The following is a 17,633-nucleotide window of genomic DNA, read 5'->3' on the forward strand; positions in this document are numbered from 1 at the left end:
ATATCAGATTTGATGCATATGTGTAGGTCTGTTGTATCACAAAACATCCTACCATATAAAAGTTTTGCAATAAAGCCTAAAATAGAAGGAGATATCATTATTTTTCTCAATAAACCATAACTGTATACGGTTTAGTCTGGAAACAGTTTTATTATAACTATTGTTCACATTTTGTATATTTATCAATACTTAACATCGATTATACGGATTCAAATTTTTACAGTGGTTGTTGCTATCCCTAACTCACATTTTAGAACTATTTTAAAGCACTAATGCTGGGTTTTTGCTTCATCTGCAAATGGTAAATTATGTCTTTAAAGGCGATTAACGGATGAAGATTGCCAAAAGTGTGGTTACGTTTGTGAATCTCACCTCCGATGCGTCTTCGCATGACTAAGAAGGCTTACATAATACTACAAGAGGAAAAAAGAAATCACATGGAAGACGTTCGTACGTCCCCGATAACCCCGTAAACAGATAGGGCTACATTAGTCAGAAACCGCACGACTGGATGTGTGGCCTCCTTAACTTCCGCCCGCCGAAAAAAAAAATAAGATTCCCTCGCAAAGCACGTGCTAACTCCTTCACCCTATATCTTTCCATATATATGCTCCTGCCCTTGACACTACGTAATCATCGTAAGGAAATGGACGACTCTTAAGATAAACTACATGGGGTCATAGCAAATGGATGGCCCCTCAGGATATCAATGCTCGTTTGATTTCGTTTCCACTCGTTTTTCAATTCGAACCAATGTACTTATAGAGGTTCATCCTTCTAAAAGTGCTTGGCAACCATACAGTTACTTTATTCATAGTATCCATGCAGGCCTATATTTTATGTAGTAAACGGATCGCAAAGAATCAGCTATCAATACGTGAAATGTAACATTCACGATAATCACAAAAATAATGATATATATTTATAGCATATTTTCCATATACCATACATGTTCAAATGTTTATTGCAGTGGTATTATTAATGAAACAAGTGAGTCTATAGATTTTTTTAAAAGATGATAAGGGATTGCTGGCTGCTGAGAGTAAAGTGGTTTCAGCTTCTCCCATTTGTTTGGTATCTGTATTTTTTGTTCTTTTTTTAGTTCTTGTGTGAAATGGATCAGGTCCCATTTCATAAAAAGTTGATACGATACGATAGCAACTCTTGCTGGAATGGCAATTGTCATGGTAACGACAAGAACGCAGATTCCTGATTGGCTGTTGCCATTGAAAGTTGCCATTCCAGCAAGAGTTGGTGATATCTTAACATCTTTTATGAAATGGGGCACAGGACTTCACAGCAGAAATTACGCGTAATACATAGTGTTGTGTATAATGCGGTTCTTCAAATTGAAGTAATGAGTATAGACCATTAAATGACATGAAATCGAAAACGGCTTCGAAATAAGGCCAACATTACGCTCTTGTGCAAATAAGAAGTTTATTGCAAGCATCGACGCGGTGTGAAGAGTTGTCAACGCAAACGCAATTATCCTCATAACTCCCTGGTTTACGCTGCTCAGGTTCTGCTAGTCATCATCGTGGGTTTGTCTTTTTTTTTCGAACTTATATTCTGATGACAAAAGTGTCAGTTTGAAACGGATACAAGATTCAAACCAGTAGAATTGTAGATTGTTTCGTTAAACTGGGAAACAAAATGTAAGAAGGTATAGTTTGATTTTGTCTTTTCATATGTTGTCAGCAAAGGGGTTGATATTTCATTCAATCATTACTGCAACGAGATCTGTATTATTGATCCTATTTTTCTTTTGTCTGTTGAAGTTGACTTGGAGATGGACTTTCGTTTCACTATATACAGTGCATACCACAACTTCAACCATGCATGAAATGCGGTCTCAAATTACTCGTGGATGATTCACAGGCGAATTAAAACATTTTGTTTGGAATATTTATTATCATTTCATCATTGTAGATCTCTCTGTAATGTTGAAAATAACAAGTTATTGTTTCTCAAAATCTCTGAAATGACAATGACAGGAGTTTTGCGATGTTCGGTGATAAACGGGGAGTAATAAACAGAAAGTCACTGAACTCGGAAATAACTCTTCTTAATAAGTTTACCGCAGAATGATTGAAGGCGGTTGGCAATATTTCCGACATCAATACATTATATTACGTCGGAAAATTGGTTAACAAAACAGAAACGAGCAAAATGGGACATGGGATATCCGTTCTCATTAAAATCTCAGCCATGATATTACAAGTCGCATATTGCGGAGGTGGAAATCTACACCTTGTTACAATACCATCCTGCTTTAAAATAATCCCAAACGGGGTGGTCGATTGAAATGGCGCAAGTCACGATTTGAATCCATTGCGTTTAATACATCTTATTCCCGGGATTGCACAGTCAGTGTCATCTGACCAGGCAAATACATGCGAAATACCAATGCGATAAAATCAGCTGGGAAACACTTATCAAACAGTGACGCATCGTTTGGTGCGCCATTGCGGGCCACAAATTTCCAGATTAAGTGCATTCATCACCTTGCATGTTGTCAGATGAACAACGAACTTCTTGTTTCACCCAGTACTGATCAAAGTGACCAAACTGCCCCCTTTTCAATTGCCACCTGAACCGTTTCTGAAGTGAAGTTTTTGTATGGTCAGTATAATAAGTATCCGTGCTCTTGTGAAGCGCAAGTTTGCGGTAAGATGCCCTGCTTTTCCACAAAATGTTGTCTACGATCGTGAGTGGAAACTATAAAGGTAGTTTTTCAAGAAGATTCCGTGGTTGTGAAGGACTTGCACGCAAACTGGTAAAACTGCAGTCATGGCTTTGGTGACTGTAAAACGATTCTCTGCCACATACAGGTGTATATATAGGGTACACTTACACTTTTGCCATATTTCTTCAGGATATCTTTGATGTGATTTGCAATGGAAATACAACTGCCTCACGTGTGCTTATTATGCTTACTGCATGGTATTTTGCAGAGCACAATAAACAACGATTGTGTAATAATTACATCACTTAGCGGTCTACCTACAATCCGTGCTATTTTCATTTTTAGTCAGGCTCTACACGAAGCGAACGTTGGAGAGTTTCATTATAAAAAGTTGTTTTGTTAGAAATTGTTGCGAAAAAAAAATTGTCAGTGAATGCAGAAAATAAAGTTCTTCCCAATTAGATCAGGAATGAAACCACCAAGGTAATGCTAGGAAACTATTAAGTTACCTCGCACGAGCCATGTTCTTTTTCGTTATTATCGGGATGGACGCCTGAGTTCACTTATTTTTCCCGACCTTTATGAGAGATTTTTTTTCCAACCTATTTTCGGAAGTTTTCGGATTTCTGGTATTTGCGGAGTGACGTATGGAGTCATCGGTATTTAGCGTCACCTTTTCACTCGCTGCCACAGCGGTTGCCAATTTCAACAGAATTATTTATAGGACTGCAGGGTACTTCTTATCACGAAGTGTCGAAAACACTTGTAAATAATTTCCTAACTCCGCCAGCTAATACTTTTAAAATCCTCTGCTTTATACCTCATCTCTCTCATTTCTAGCTTTTATGCCACCCCTTCCCTGTGATCGGTTAAGTAAAGTTAGTTTTACGCAACTTCTTTTTGAAACACTGGGTGATTTGATTGAAGAGTGTCGTTGTTGCATTCCGAATGTCGTCAGTCTTATGCTGTTATCACACTGTGGCAAACGTGTTTTCCAAAATGTCGTATCAAACTAAATTATGCGAAGAAAAATTAAATAACTCTTCGAGAAAGGCTTCAGGTGTTGTATTTTTCAGGGGGTCATCATGCGCATTAAATAATGATAATAATAATAATAACAATGTACGGTTAAGGGAGCATGCAGCGTGGGCCTACTTGAACACACCCCCAACGACTGTTTTATGTTGTTCTCTAAAATGTTGCGTTTTGTTTTTAGAAATAGACATGATTGTTGGTGTAGATGGTATCAGTTATCAAGGTCGTCAATGGAGGCCATAGAATATTTCGTTTCTTGATGTAGGTGGGACCGCCGTCCTGTACCAAGTGGTCAAACATGAATATGAAATACATTGTATAAACATTTCAGCATTCATTGAACAATATATTTTGTCTTACGTTTTGTCTTATTCATTCATTACGTCAAAATTTTGCCCAGAATGAGCTCATTACAACTTGTAATGTGCTTCAGAGTTTTTCGCCAGATAGAATTTTGTGCACTGATCTTTCTTTCCCTTAACAGATAAACAGCAATTTATCCCGTTTAAAACAAATAGGCCAAATAATAACTGCTAATTGAGATTTTGAGTTTGAGATAATTATTTCATATAAATCTTAACAATAGAAGTAATAAACTTGAGTGTTCTTGTTAAAATCATGACGAATTCACATGTTATTTTTCATTTTCATTTCTTGTCCTGCTTTACAGGTACCAACAAATGATGTAGGCCTTATTGCTGACTACGAGCTCAGAGTAGGTCACCAATCTCTGGAACCGTCTGATCTGTGGGCAATTTTCATCACAGTATTCACAGAAGTAACTCGGCAATAATCAAGTGAAAAGATCAGAGCTTGCCGGCTGTCGCTATGGAGACGGCGAAATCGACTAGGGAATGGAAGGGGTGGGTTCGGAATCGCAAGACCCACGAACTGGAGTGGTGCATCATCACGGCAGGGCTCATGGGGGTCTTTCGGGATCCGGAGGCCGACAGTGCCAGCCTCGTCCTCACTCTCACCGACTTTGCCGTGAAGCCGCTCTGGGAGCTCGTCCAGCGAGCTTCGCGCAAGTTCCCTTACCTCGACGACTACTACAGCGTCAAGTTCGAGTCCAGAAAGGACCCCGGCGTTTTTTACACGTATGGGACTGAGACGGAGGAGGACTTTAAGACCTGGTACCGCACTCTCACGGGCGAGGAACCGCGTTTACCGACCGAGCCGACGGGTCGAGCCTCTCCGCTGACTCCTCCTCCACCAACCGGCTGCGAGCAGGACGCACACGCCAGCGCGCGCCGCACTGATAGCGGACTTGGGGATGACATTGGCACAGAGCGGATACTCAGTGGCTCGCGCGACGGACGCGGAAGCGGCGCAGGAGGCTACAAAAGTAGCTTCGGTTCCATCGAGGAGTCAGAATCTAACGGTGACTCGCTCAAGAATGGGAAAGTGGATATTCGCATTACTCTGCCGCCGATAAACGTACAATCGAATTCGAGCGACTCTCTGTCAGACTCGGGACAAAGCCAAGGTACTACTCCAGAGTCCGAACACGGTGACGAGGTACCCCGACTCCGACCCAACGCCCATCTGCTCCGGCGCTCGAGGGCGAATGAATCACGCCTTAGCGCTCCACTCCTCGGGGATCTTCCAAGCGACCTTTCTAGGGAATTCTCCTTCTGGGAGGAGGACGGAATGCTAACGAAGACGTATTCTCTCCCGATGCGATCGCCGAGTCGTAAGCGAATCGCGTCAGAGGGCGATGACCTCGATGTGTTTAGTTTCGCATTTGATCGGAACGTCGGGGGGAGCGAAGAGGCAATTTCTCCAACCTCTCACACCCCTTCCAATCGGCGGACGGTGCCCCAAACCAGCTACAGCGACCCCGCCCGTAAAACTATCGGGTCGCGGATGACGGTGAAGGCTTCCAAGTTCGTCGGACGCGTAGCCCATTTTCGATCTCAGAGAACCAAATCACCCATTGCTCGTTCAGATATAGTGTGCATCACTATTGAAGGGGATCTCCTCCGGAAACACAAGACTAAATTGCTCCCCTGCTTTTGCGTGCTCAGTGGAACCATTCTCTATTCGTACAAATCGAAGGACTCGGATGATGTATCGGAATTAACCATCGATATCACCAAGTATAAGCTCTCGAAACTCACAGCTGCGACGTCGGAATCGAAAGAGCTCGACTGCGCCTTCGTACTGACGTCCCAAACAGGCCCAAAGGAATTCGTCTTCATCGCGAAAAGTTTGGATCAGGCGCGGGTATGGTACGGGCATCTCGAGGACATTTTGAAGAACTTTATCGGCCAGGAGAGACCGATCACACGAGGATCCGTGCCGGACCTTCGCGGATCAGAGCCAATGTTAAACCAGTATCCGAAGACGAAAGCGAAGGCGAGGGGCGGCACGTTCAAGCGACTCGTCAAGGCCGATGACGAGAAGAGGGGCTCGTTTGCCGCTCGCATGTCGCGAGGAAGCTTCGAAGACGCCTACGGCTACGTCGAGGAGACGAGCCGACAGCGTAAGTCGTCACACGAGGACGCAGTCGACGACGGGAAGATTGGAGAAGCCGTCTACGCAGACGACAATGAACAAGGAGAGGAGTTCATACAGATCAGCATGGATGATGTTATGCGGTCTCAAGTGAGTTAAGAATCTATTTATCTCCTTTACGTATACTGTGTTTATATGATATAAAAGCATGGTATCACTGTATCACTGTATCACTTTTACATTTCCTGCATTTACTACATTTACTACATTTTCCTGAATTCAACTACACACTACAATTTTTTCTTATCAACTGCCCCCCCCCAAAAAAAAAAATGAGAAGGGAATACATACTTTCCTTCTTTCCTATATTTCTTTCTCTCTGTTATGCTGCTTGAGAGATTCTTCATGCCCGTTGAGCACTCAGACTGAGTTGTAAAGGACATAACAATTATTACTATTATACACCTGTCCTGTATGATATACTTCTGTATGACCTACAGATTGTACGTGTTTATCGCGCCTACATAAAAGTTAACTTATTTTTTGATCAGTTGTTTCTCCTTTTGGCATTGAACAATCATATTCCGTTATCTTGCTTTACATTGTTTGGGTTACCAAAAGTTTAATATAGGTATCCCAAGCTGTTCAGTGTAATTTCCTCTCATCATAATAAAACAGCCATGAATTTCACTATAGTGTGTTATGTTAAAGTGAGTAATAGACATTGTTAAAACAATCATGCTCCGTCATTTTGTAATGCTCAATGCATCATTTGACGTGATATAACAAAATTTTGCTGAGTGCGTTAAACAATTATTTGCGTGACGATGTTTCACATTAAAGTTTTTATTTATTCATTTTTTTTTGGGGGGGGGGGGGGGGGCTTTGAATACCGTTGGGTCAAAAAGTGATATGTACTCTACATTTTTGTTTCAATCGAATTCTAGCCAAATTAAACAAAATCGTAATATCATTAAAGACAGCAAGATAGAAAGTTAAAGTGAGTGTCATAAGTAACGCGATTATTCATTTGATTCGAATGTCCTCCAGTTAATATACGCGCATGGAGTGAGATAATAATATTGTTTGTTAGACTTCACGTTCGTTGAGGCGTGATACCGTTTTGCCCAGTTACCATGCCGAGATAAGAGCAGAGAGGAAGAAGATAAATGGACGCATAGTGCAGATAGCTGGCTATCCGTGAGCCAAAAGTGATAAGATCTCAGTTGATAAAACAGTTTTGTATCGTTTCCATCCAGCGAGTCATTCCTGCGAGCGAAGAACGCCAGAATCAATTTGAACTTCAGCCGGCTAAATGCAGTTTGTCATACTGTACGAACTAAACATGTTAAAGAATGTCTTCCTCATTTGCACTATACTGCGCTGTGTATAGGGATGTACACTGTATGTGTGTGTGTGTGTGTGTGTGTGTGTGTGTGTGTGTGTGTGTGTCTGTCTGTCTGTCTGTCTGTCTGCCCGTCTGTCTCTTTGTGTGTTGGGGGAGGTGGTAACAGTAGGCGTTTTCACATCAGCCCGATAAAAATCTAAGCTCGAGATATTTTTTAACTTCCCATGTCAGAAAATAGCGCGCTATTTCGAAACATCGGGCTGATGTGAAAACGCCTAGTGTAAATATTTCAAGGGGCATCGGGTTAATTCATGTAACCCAACGCTCACTTGACGGAATAACGATTTTTTTTTTCCCGACATCACTGCTGAAAGAAGAGTATAGGAATGTTGTGTTCTAATATTATTGCATTTTCATTTTCAAGTGAAATTTCACAACAGTCCTAAAATGAAATAAAAAGTAAAAAGGGTGACACTAACACGACAAATATGAGACTTTTTTTTCTTTGTTTTCATGCGTATAGGCCTACACGGTCAGCAGTTTTACTAAAACACCCTTATTGCTCCATTTCTAGACGAAACAGCTGGGAAAGGGGAACTTTTAGGCAGTTACACCGGATGCAATCGAAAAACTGATTTGTCCAATTCTAGGCCAAATATTATACATATTGAGTAGTATATTGGGTTCGATTGCAAACTTGAAAATCACCGAACCTGAACGGATATGTGCGCAGTATTTCTTTAATATTGCCATGATTTCACATCCGAACCCCCCCCCCCCCCCCCCAATCAAAAGTAGAGGAACCCATGGATTACCGTCGCAAGGTTAGGACAGGTTATGAAAGTGTGCATAAATGTCAACGCCGTGGCCTAAATATCGGCTGAGTGGGTTCAAGGACATGTTACTGATTACAAGTCATTTCCACTCACAAATCTTTTGCGAGATACAATTTCACCACCATATATCCATCAAGCACCCCCATCAACTGCCACTGATGGGAAGAGCAGATGTTGATTCCATCCTTTAAATGCCGTCCATATTAATGCGCAGCTCACAGAACAAATAAAAACAACAACAAAGAAACAAGAATGGGGGAATTCCCCTTGTAAGCGTAAGTATACGTCACAATAAAGTAGGCGGCGCTGGTATAGGAATATCCTACCAAGAGGGTCCTAAGTTTTTCCTACAAGGTTCACGTACACAAGAGGTATCATCCGTCAACCGCCTCCTCGGAGTGGGTGGTTTGTTTCCGTCATAGCAGGATAGGGGTATCTATCCTGGATGTATAAACGGAAAAGTGTCGTTCAAATTTGTATTTTTTTTTAACTGTTCTTATTCTTGTTCGAGTAATTTTCAGAATTGTCTTCCGGAAAAATCGAGGAACAATGACAATCATCCATCTTTTTTTCTTTTTTTATGATTCATAGCTTGTCGCTTCCAAGTACTTCTTACGTTTATGATCTATTTTTGCCTATAAAACTCAAGCGTGATTTATATGCGCAGGTACAAGTGAATCCGTTTTTGCATCAAAAACTGATATCATCTAACGACTATAGTGAGTACACTACATATCTTACAATAGTCATTAGAGAGAGACGAATTGAACATTGATCAATTTGTTAAACCCCAATTAGATTTACCAAGAAATTGACCAAAATTTACCACTCTGAGAGAGAAACAGGAATGTTAATCGTTTAAAATGTGTTGGTAATAAGGCTGATAACACTTATCATCCTGACAATCGTTTTTAGACAGCCTTGATGCGCAGTCTATTTGTGTAACGATTATCATCACTTTTACAACATTGCCGCTCATATTCTCATTTTCTGATTACCTATCATAAATTTGTTATTCGGTCACATGATGAGCATTCTGAGTATTCTAAACAACTGTTATACACTGACTCTAAACATCTGTAATGCGGCCAAAGATATTTGCTCATGTCAGAAATGTCTGAACCAACAGTTTCAACGTATCTAAGTCAAAGGAGAGCTCGAAGGAGCTTACTTTTTTCACACACCTTTAATCACGGTAAGTCAAGTGCCCCACGGCAAAGATTAACTTTAAATAAAGTCTTCCTTTTCCATGATTACGTAACAAGGATTTAAGGTTTCATTGCACCGATTAAAGGGATGAGTGAGGTTTCGTCATATTTTTGATATCATTTTCTTTCTTAACCTCAAAGAGCTTATGTCAGAAGAACTGCCATACTATGATCAAACATAGGGGCATTTACGTATATTCCTTCTTCAGTTTTACTCTGATGGATTGGAACTTAATGTGGAGGAGATTAACCAGATATTTGACGGCATTTGGCGTGAGGTGCGCTGGAAAAAAAATCGAAAGCGTCCTGAACGAGTTAACTCTCCAAGTTCAATCAACTTTCTAATAGCCGAGAAGTATCGAAGAAGAGGAAGCGGCCCCTGACGTATTAATCATTCTCGATTACTGGGTTCGGTTATCTTCGTTGACGCTCGTACCTCTAGTCTTGATTATTGCAGACCCTATAGCACAGTAGTTCAAAGTCGGTTCTCTTTGATTTACACCTTTGGGATTGCCATAAATGTCCTCGTCTACTACCCTTTGTAGCAAACGTTGTTGATGATTTCACAACTGTCATGGTTGCACGGGTCGTTTCTGTTTTCAAAATCTAAAACCAAAATTGGGGAAGGACGATTGGAATAAAATCGTTTATTTTCCTACTCTGGCACAAGCTACTCCATACAATCACATGGAACATTGCCATGAGCATAACCGAATCTGCACCTGCCAAAGCAAAGTAGTGGAAACACTGACATTTTTTGTAGAATGCGATAATGAATAGATTCTTAGTAGTCGGTAATAATTATGCTGATGCTATTAGCTGGGGTGACATGGATGGTGTTCAGAAATAGATAATTAGGATGAGCGAATTATCACTGATAATGTCTCGTGTTTGTCATCATTTCATAACTTCCGTAGAATATTACCTCAATTTCCTGCGTAACATCGTTTGAACGTCACAAAGGGAGGAGAATTAAAAACGCCCTTCCTGCTATGATACTTTGTGTTCTCTTCTGTATACAAACTTCATTTTCCGCTTAAGCTCTGTTATCAGTCTGCTTGCATAATTTGGTTTAAAAAGTGGGAGTCTATGAATTTATGAACAGACACATAGAACGTTGTTGCCGCGCAATGTACTGTAATACTTTGAACCGATTGACGTGAACCAGAAGGGGTCTGGAAAAAGAACTAACCGCAGAGCGTCACGGTCCACGTGACGTTGTAGTGGAAAGTGTTAATCTAACTTGACATCCGAGATTACAGACATTTTTGGAATGATTTATAATCGAATGTTCGCCGAAAGTTTGCGATCAACGCATCGCAAATAGCTTCTCGCAGCAAATATCCTAAAACACTTTCTCCGTTTCTAAATGCTTTTTCATAATTTCAGTTCCATATAGGTGAATCTTTTGATTCTTCCTTACTTTTCGTTCTTTGTTCTTCTTGATCATCCCATCTTCTCCTCACGTTTTCTTGTGATTGCTATTGTGTTTCTCTGTTTTAAATATCCTTATCAAAATTATCATTGTTATTATTGATATCATTATGTTAATTATCATCAGTAATACCATTATAAATAATAGTAATAGTAATAGCAATAATAATAATGATAATAATAATAATAATAATAATAATTTCACTCAGAACAACGCCAAAGCAGCTGCGACGTCACTTGGACGATTTGGGTGTGCCCGATCGAGTGCAAACTCTCCAAAAAGCAGCACTGCTGGGGACGGCGAGAATCCTGAGAAACGTACTGGAGTCTGAGGTTACAGGACGGAACTTGACGTGATATTGATCTCCAAGAGATATCTTGTGACGATATAGACATTTGATAATAATAATGATAATGATAATAATAACAATAATAATAATAATAATAATAATAATAATAATAATAATAATAATAATAATAATACCATCACTATCGTTATCGTGACTTTTATTGTCAGGCTGATAAGTATTAAAGTGCATAACATATCTATGTATGTATGTATCTATCTATCTATCTATCTATCTATCTCTTGATTTTCTTTATTTTTCATGTAAATCCATACTTCTTCTGGTAACTGGTAATATTCCATTATTATTGGTATTCTAAACGAAAACCTTGCAGGTTTAATGCTTACGCATCCATGCAAACACTTTACATAGATTCCTTCTCTCACATTATCCTTATGAGGTCAGTTTTTGTTGATATTCGTTGAATTCCAAATCCTAGGCATTTTCTACAAATTCTACTGATCCACAGAAAAAAAAAATCACTGAAGTCTCTTTTGAGGTCACTCACAAGCATGGCGCCGCCACCAAACCGTGCAGACATACGCATTGGCTTGTCTGAAAATATTCTTCGATGTCTCTTCGATGTACAGAAGGCAATTAAGAAGATTAAATCCCCATTATTGTATGAACATTCAAAATAGAGTGTGCATCCAGGGAGGTGCATCAGTGAGTTCCTCTCATTGCCGCCGTGGTGCATTGAAAGTACTTGTAAGTTTGTCCTTGTTTCACCTCTATTCAAAGATCTGTGAGTTGCTGTTGCATAGCGGCCCTCTCGTGAGCAGCTGCTTCTATTTTCGACTTCCGAATATAAGTTAAATAGTGCCCTCTCAGCGCGGATGTTTTACAGTGAGGCCAGTCTACGCTCGGTTTGAGCAAAAAGGACCGTCCTAAGGGCCCCATTTCATAAAAGTTGATATGATAGCAACTCTTGCTGGAATGGCAACTTCCGATTGCAACAGCCAATCAGGAAGCTGGATTCTTGTCGTTACCATGACAATCTTAGTTTGATAGCGCGTTATCTCGAAGTGGAATAATACATTGTAGTGAAAGCGTAGTTCATTCGTAATTTTAATCGTCGCGGTGAACGCATCGCGAAGTCGAGAGTCTTTGCGAAGTTAAATACGGGTTCTTGACGATATGAAAGGAAAAGACCAAAACCGAGGCCAGCAATCTATAAATGATTTCAGCACTATTGAGACTGTTGAGTTATACCTTGCGTGTTATATATTCAAGCTTTTTAAGGCGTGTCATAAACAGTAAATTACAAAAGTAGTGAAGATTATTTAAACAAACGGTAATTACACAGGTACAACGATACTAAACCGATATGATGTAAAACAAAGATTAGATTCATATTGCAGCAACCTCGCAGGCATGTCAAGGATAGTTTGTGTGATGTAATTATCTTATTTGATCTTGGAACTTTATTTAGATGTCTGCTGATGTCACAATGAAGTTGAAAGTGGGGCACTGCTGCTCTATATTTTGAAGTGACTAGGGAAGGTGCAGAAAATCTTCACACAAACGAAAGGATGGTGCGAATAAAGAGAATTCTACCTATTGTCGTCAGCTAGGCAATGCCTTGCTTTGCTTTTTAGGCTCCTGTAGGCAGGCAGTCACACCACGCCCTTCAAAGAAACAATGACATGACCTGGTCTGATTGAAAAGCCTGATTTTTGCTGCTCCATGGAAGCATTTTACATCTTTGATTGACTACGTGTCCTTTTACCTGTCACCGAAGGCCATCAGACAAAGGTGTTCTTATTAGCCCGTTTTAACTTTCCAAACTGTTTGAAGGTAAACATTGCGCACACCGACATGATATAATCGCGAATCCGAGTCCAGAAAAAGAGAATAAAAGGAAAAAAAAAACGACAACAAAAAAATCTCAGGAAAAAACAGAATGTAACTCAAACTGCTCGTCTGAGCGCAGAATCCTTGTAACCTATCGCTTGAAGAAGGAAAACCATATAAGTTGAGCCGCGGATCGAATAAACAATTCACTTTCCACTGAACATCGCTCCGACAGAGATATATCCTGAGCTTCTTGAATGTCTTGTCTTAACCCTCTTAATGCATTCGTGACAATGAAATAGGCTGTATGCAGCCTTTTCCCCCTGCAGCTATAAAGACAACGCAAGCGTCCACAGAGAACAGTCAATGTTTTGCATCCGTAATCATAGCTGAACCTAGGTTACAAACTGTGGAAACCACCTGTATTTTCGTGATCATTCTGCGAAAGACGTGTGCTCCGGTTTTCGACCCGATTCGTCGCCGCCGCCATGCCGCTGCGTCGCAGTGTCACTATCGGCCCCTCGCAGCCGTCGCCAAAGTTAGCCAAGGTATGTCGATTGACCCGATGCAGGACTGCCACTTCAATTATATTGTTGCCAGTGAATGTATAGCATTATCAATGGTAGCTGTAGAGTTAAAGGTATGGTACAGTATTGGTGGAGAGGAGAATTGGGCTTTTGACCTTTTTGCAAGATACCAAGAAAACACTTATGATAATTTAGCACAGAGCATACCATTTTAAGAGGAATTCAAAGTTTATTTGATGAAAATCGGGTTTGGAATGACTGAAACATCCAGAAACAAAGTAAAACAAAGCAATCGTAATAAAGTGTGGGTCCCACACTTTATTGGAATCGCTCATTTTGGGATATCTCAGCCATTTCAAAACCAATTTTCATCAAATAAACGTTGAATTCCTTATAGAATTAGGCCCGCATGCTCTTTTATGTTTCATAAGAGGTTTCTCATTATCTCACCAAAATATGTTAGAAACCTGAAATTAGGTCTCAACCAAAACTGTACGATCCCTTTAAGCTGCGTATGGTTACTATCCACATGGACGGTCGTACAGCCAAGAGTCAGTTAATCAAACTGTACTCAAATCAGGGAGGTTAAACCTCCCTGCTCATAATGTAAGGATATTTTATATTTCTCAGAATCCAGTAGCAAGCTGTAAAATGCATTACCTTCTGCTTAATACATTTCAACTGTATTTACAATTCGGTTTGTATGCACTGGTTATCATGCTACATTGTTTATCGGGAAAACTTTTTCTAATCGTCAGTAAGAAACTATATTCGCTAAACTTTTGAAATTTCAATAATAGATTGTAAGTAAACTGGAATTTTGCTGGAAAAAAATAAACTAGTACACCTCAGGCAGGATTATTGCTGGTGGTTTTTTTTTTTTTTTCACTTCCCTGCGTAAAGAGTTCTAGTGGTTCAGTAGATAAAACAACGGACATTTACTCAGCGAGGTCCGTAGTTCGAGTCCCCTGCACCTGTCTGAGATGGTGGTATCCCTAGGCAAGCAAGTTTATTCTCATTGACTAGTCCCTCGGAGGAGACTTATAGTCTTCGGTCCCATCATTACTTACTTGCATGTATATTGTTTACTTAGAGCAGTCACGTAAAACAAAGCATAATATAAGTGCCAGCTAATCTTCAATTGAAGAGTTTGTTTGCAAAAACCGATAAGTCCATATTTGTCAAATGGAGATATTTGCGAATAAAGGTCAAGAAAAATAAAGAGAATAATAAGAAAATGTTTGCTTCTTTTGACCATAACTTCCAAAATATACCTTCATATGTAGTGACCAATATATCATTTAAAAGGTATTATTTTGTACTTTATGACAGAGACCGTACTTCAAAATCTTCAAAAATGGACTTATCGGTTTTTGCAAACAAACTCTTCAATTATAAACTTGCATTTTGCAGACATTTTCTACATAACCGTAAGAATATCGCGGAGCTATATAGCTCCATGAGAATGATAATGATAGTTCCGATTGCATAATACCTTCCGGATAGCAATACTTCTAAAGGTATAACCTTACACGGATATGCAGATGTATATTATATATTTTTAATAATCCAGGAAGTTTGCCAGAGACTAGCCCAAAAGCTACAATTACTGCTTGCATACAAACTGAATTTCAACAATCGGAATATCTATTAGAAAAACAAAACAATTATTTCAAAAAAGCTTGCGACTGAGTCCTCAAAGGAAAATCAGTGCTCCTGAATATGAACATGAAAATATCATCGTGAATCGTGCTTTTGACAAAGCTGACTGGGTTGGTGCATTCTGCATTCTGTGATCACCTACAACAACAATGCGTCCTTGATCATGCTTGATAGAGAACTTGGGCGAATTTCCTGTAGCGCCCTCTCTCGTTCTGTTTTGTGTGCTTGTCATCATGCGAGGTGCATGTTCTGAATTTCCTTGACTGTCGCTCATCATACATGGTTGACCCTGTGTTCCACTTCTATTTCTTTCTTTTTTTCACGTTCAGTTTTAGTGCCGTTGATATGGCGCGTTTTTTAGTATAATTATGATTCACATAGAATGTTCGAATAGGGGGAACATACATCTGAAAAGATATGTGTTATATGATATATATCATATAACGAAGGGGAGGATATTGATACATACCGTTACTTCTCCACGTGCACCCTTTTATATTAATCTCTTTTCATATTTTATTTCCTGTTATCTCCTCTTAGAAGTGTCTTTATTTGTTTTGTCATTTCGTCTTGTTTTCTTGCTTGCTTTCGTTGCCAACTGTTCGGTACATAATTCGTATGTCGATCTGCAAGTGAGTGCTGAACTTCAAAAATGTGTTGTGGTTCTCAAAGTGGAATAAGTATAGCTATGCTTTACATCGAGATATTACGGCCTATTTGTGACAAGTCCTCTTACTCTCAACCCCCACCTCCCCAAAGACAGGCAGACAGACAAACAAACAAAACGAACGAACAAACAAATAAACAAACAAACAAAAACTTCCAAATCGTTGAAACAATTTCCACAAAAGAGAACAAGGCGAACCAAACTATAATTTTTTCGACCACCCCTATCGCAGAAACGAAAAGAATAACTAAATGGATAATAAAAACGATGACTTTCTTTCCCTAATGATTTTATTGAACACTAAACGGCGCCCTCTAGTCTGAAGTTGTAAACTTCTTATTCCCGAGACTCGGCCATTATCACCATGAGTTGAATTCCAATTTAGAATAGAGGAGTGTCGGCAGTTGAAGGATACATTGGGTGTAATCCACCGCGGGTCTCGCCCCATGGCACCTCGACTTCCCCAAAACAATGATAGCAACCTTTTGATATTTGACTCCATATGACGTATGATGACCTGTGTCGTCATAACAGCAATTCATTGAGAAAGGAGAATAATTTCTTACATCGGTGGATGCTATTGAAAACAAAAAAGTATTTGCTGACGTCAAAAAACGAATGTTTCGTGGACATAGACTGTAATGACAGATGCTATCTTTGTATGTTTACTCGTGGTCGTTAGAAGTGCAAGTTATTTAAAGATTATGATGCAGCGCAAATGAATCTTATAAAGAAAAAAATGAGGAGTGAGATATGGACGGAGATTTATTGATCTTTAATTCAGTTCTGAGCTTCACTTTTTACTCTGTGCGCGATTGTTGATTGTTTCCACCCCTCCCCCCCCCCCCCATCCTTCCGTACGGCTTAAGATGAGACTAGCCCTCCCGTGCTGACACGCCCAATGGTCTTGCCGGGTCGTCATAGCAACAGAGCGTGACATCGCGACCCCCAACTCTGTCGACTGTATTCTATATCCTGGCTCGAGATGGACCATGCGACGGTCACGAAGGCCTATTCAGAGATATGGGACACAAAACAAAACCAAAACAATTTTCAAACAAGCGATCAAAAAGACAAACAACAAATAAAAAAAAAAAACAATGTGCGGACATATTAAAACAGGAAAGCAAGCAAGCAAACAATCAGATTAACTTATTCCAGGTAAGCTATTGTCCAGTCTTTCTTCTCTGTTCAAACGTTGAATCTACTGTAGGACAATGTACAATTAACCTCATCTTTTGCGGTTTGGATGAGGGCACAATTAATAAACAAACAACAGCGGCAGAGTTAAACTACATTACATATAGCAGTGGAATAATGACATGGCACATTATTACGCTCATTATTTATCTCGTTGAACGTTACGGGAGTGACAATCAAATTAACCAGTTATCTGCGCGATTCTCCAATCCTAATAAAATGTACACTTTTATACACATTCCCGTACTCCGTGGTTTAAACATGATTATGAAATAATGCGCAAGGTCAATGCTGTATACATTTTCCGGCATTTGCAATCGAAACTGAGTCAACAGAGGCAAACATCAATTCAACGTCTAAAAGTGTTTTCAAAGCTAAACATGAAAGGTAAACACTACGGTTTAATTGACATCATAGGTCGACGGTGCA

The 17,633-nt window shown here is 39.8% G+C and overlaps 1 protein-coding gene across 1 annotated transcript in view; it reads left to right on the forward strand.

Moving 5' to 3' along the window:
• The first annotated feature begins 4,405 nt into the window (after window positions 1-4,405).
• LOC139742742 (uncharacterized) overlaps window positions 4,406-17,633 on the forward strand; it is a 48,418-nt gene continuing 35,190 nt past the window's right edge. Inside the window, exon 1 of the mRNA XM_071653266.1 lies at window positions 4,406-6,331. Within this exon, the coding sequence (XP_071509367.1) occupies window positions 4,553-6,331 (1,779 nt within the window). The 5' untranslated portion in view covers window positions 4,406-4,552. The remainder of the gene's footprint in view (window positions 6,332-17,633) is intronic.

This window comes from Diadema antillarum, unplaced genomic scaffold (genome assembly GCF_040938485.1).
Source record: "Diadema antillarum isolate AM-2024a unplaced genomic scaffold, OU_Dant_1.0 seq00001018_RagTag, whole genome shotgun sequence".
NCBI lineage: Eukaryota > Metazoa > Echinodermata > Echinoidea > Diadematoida > Diadematidae > Diadema > Diadema antillarum.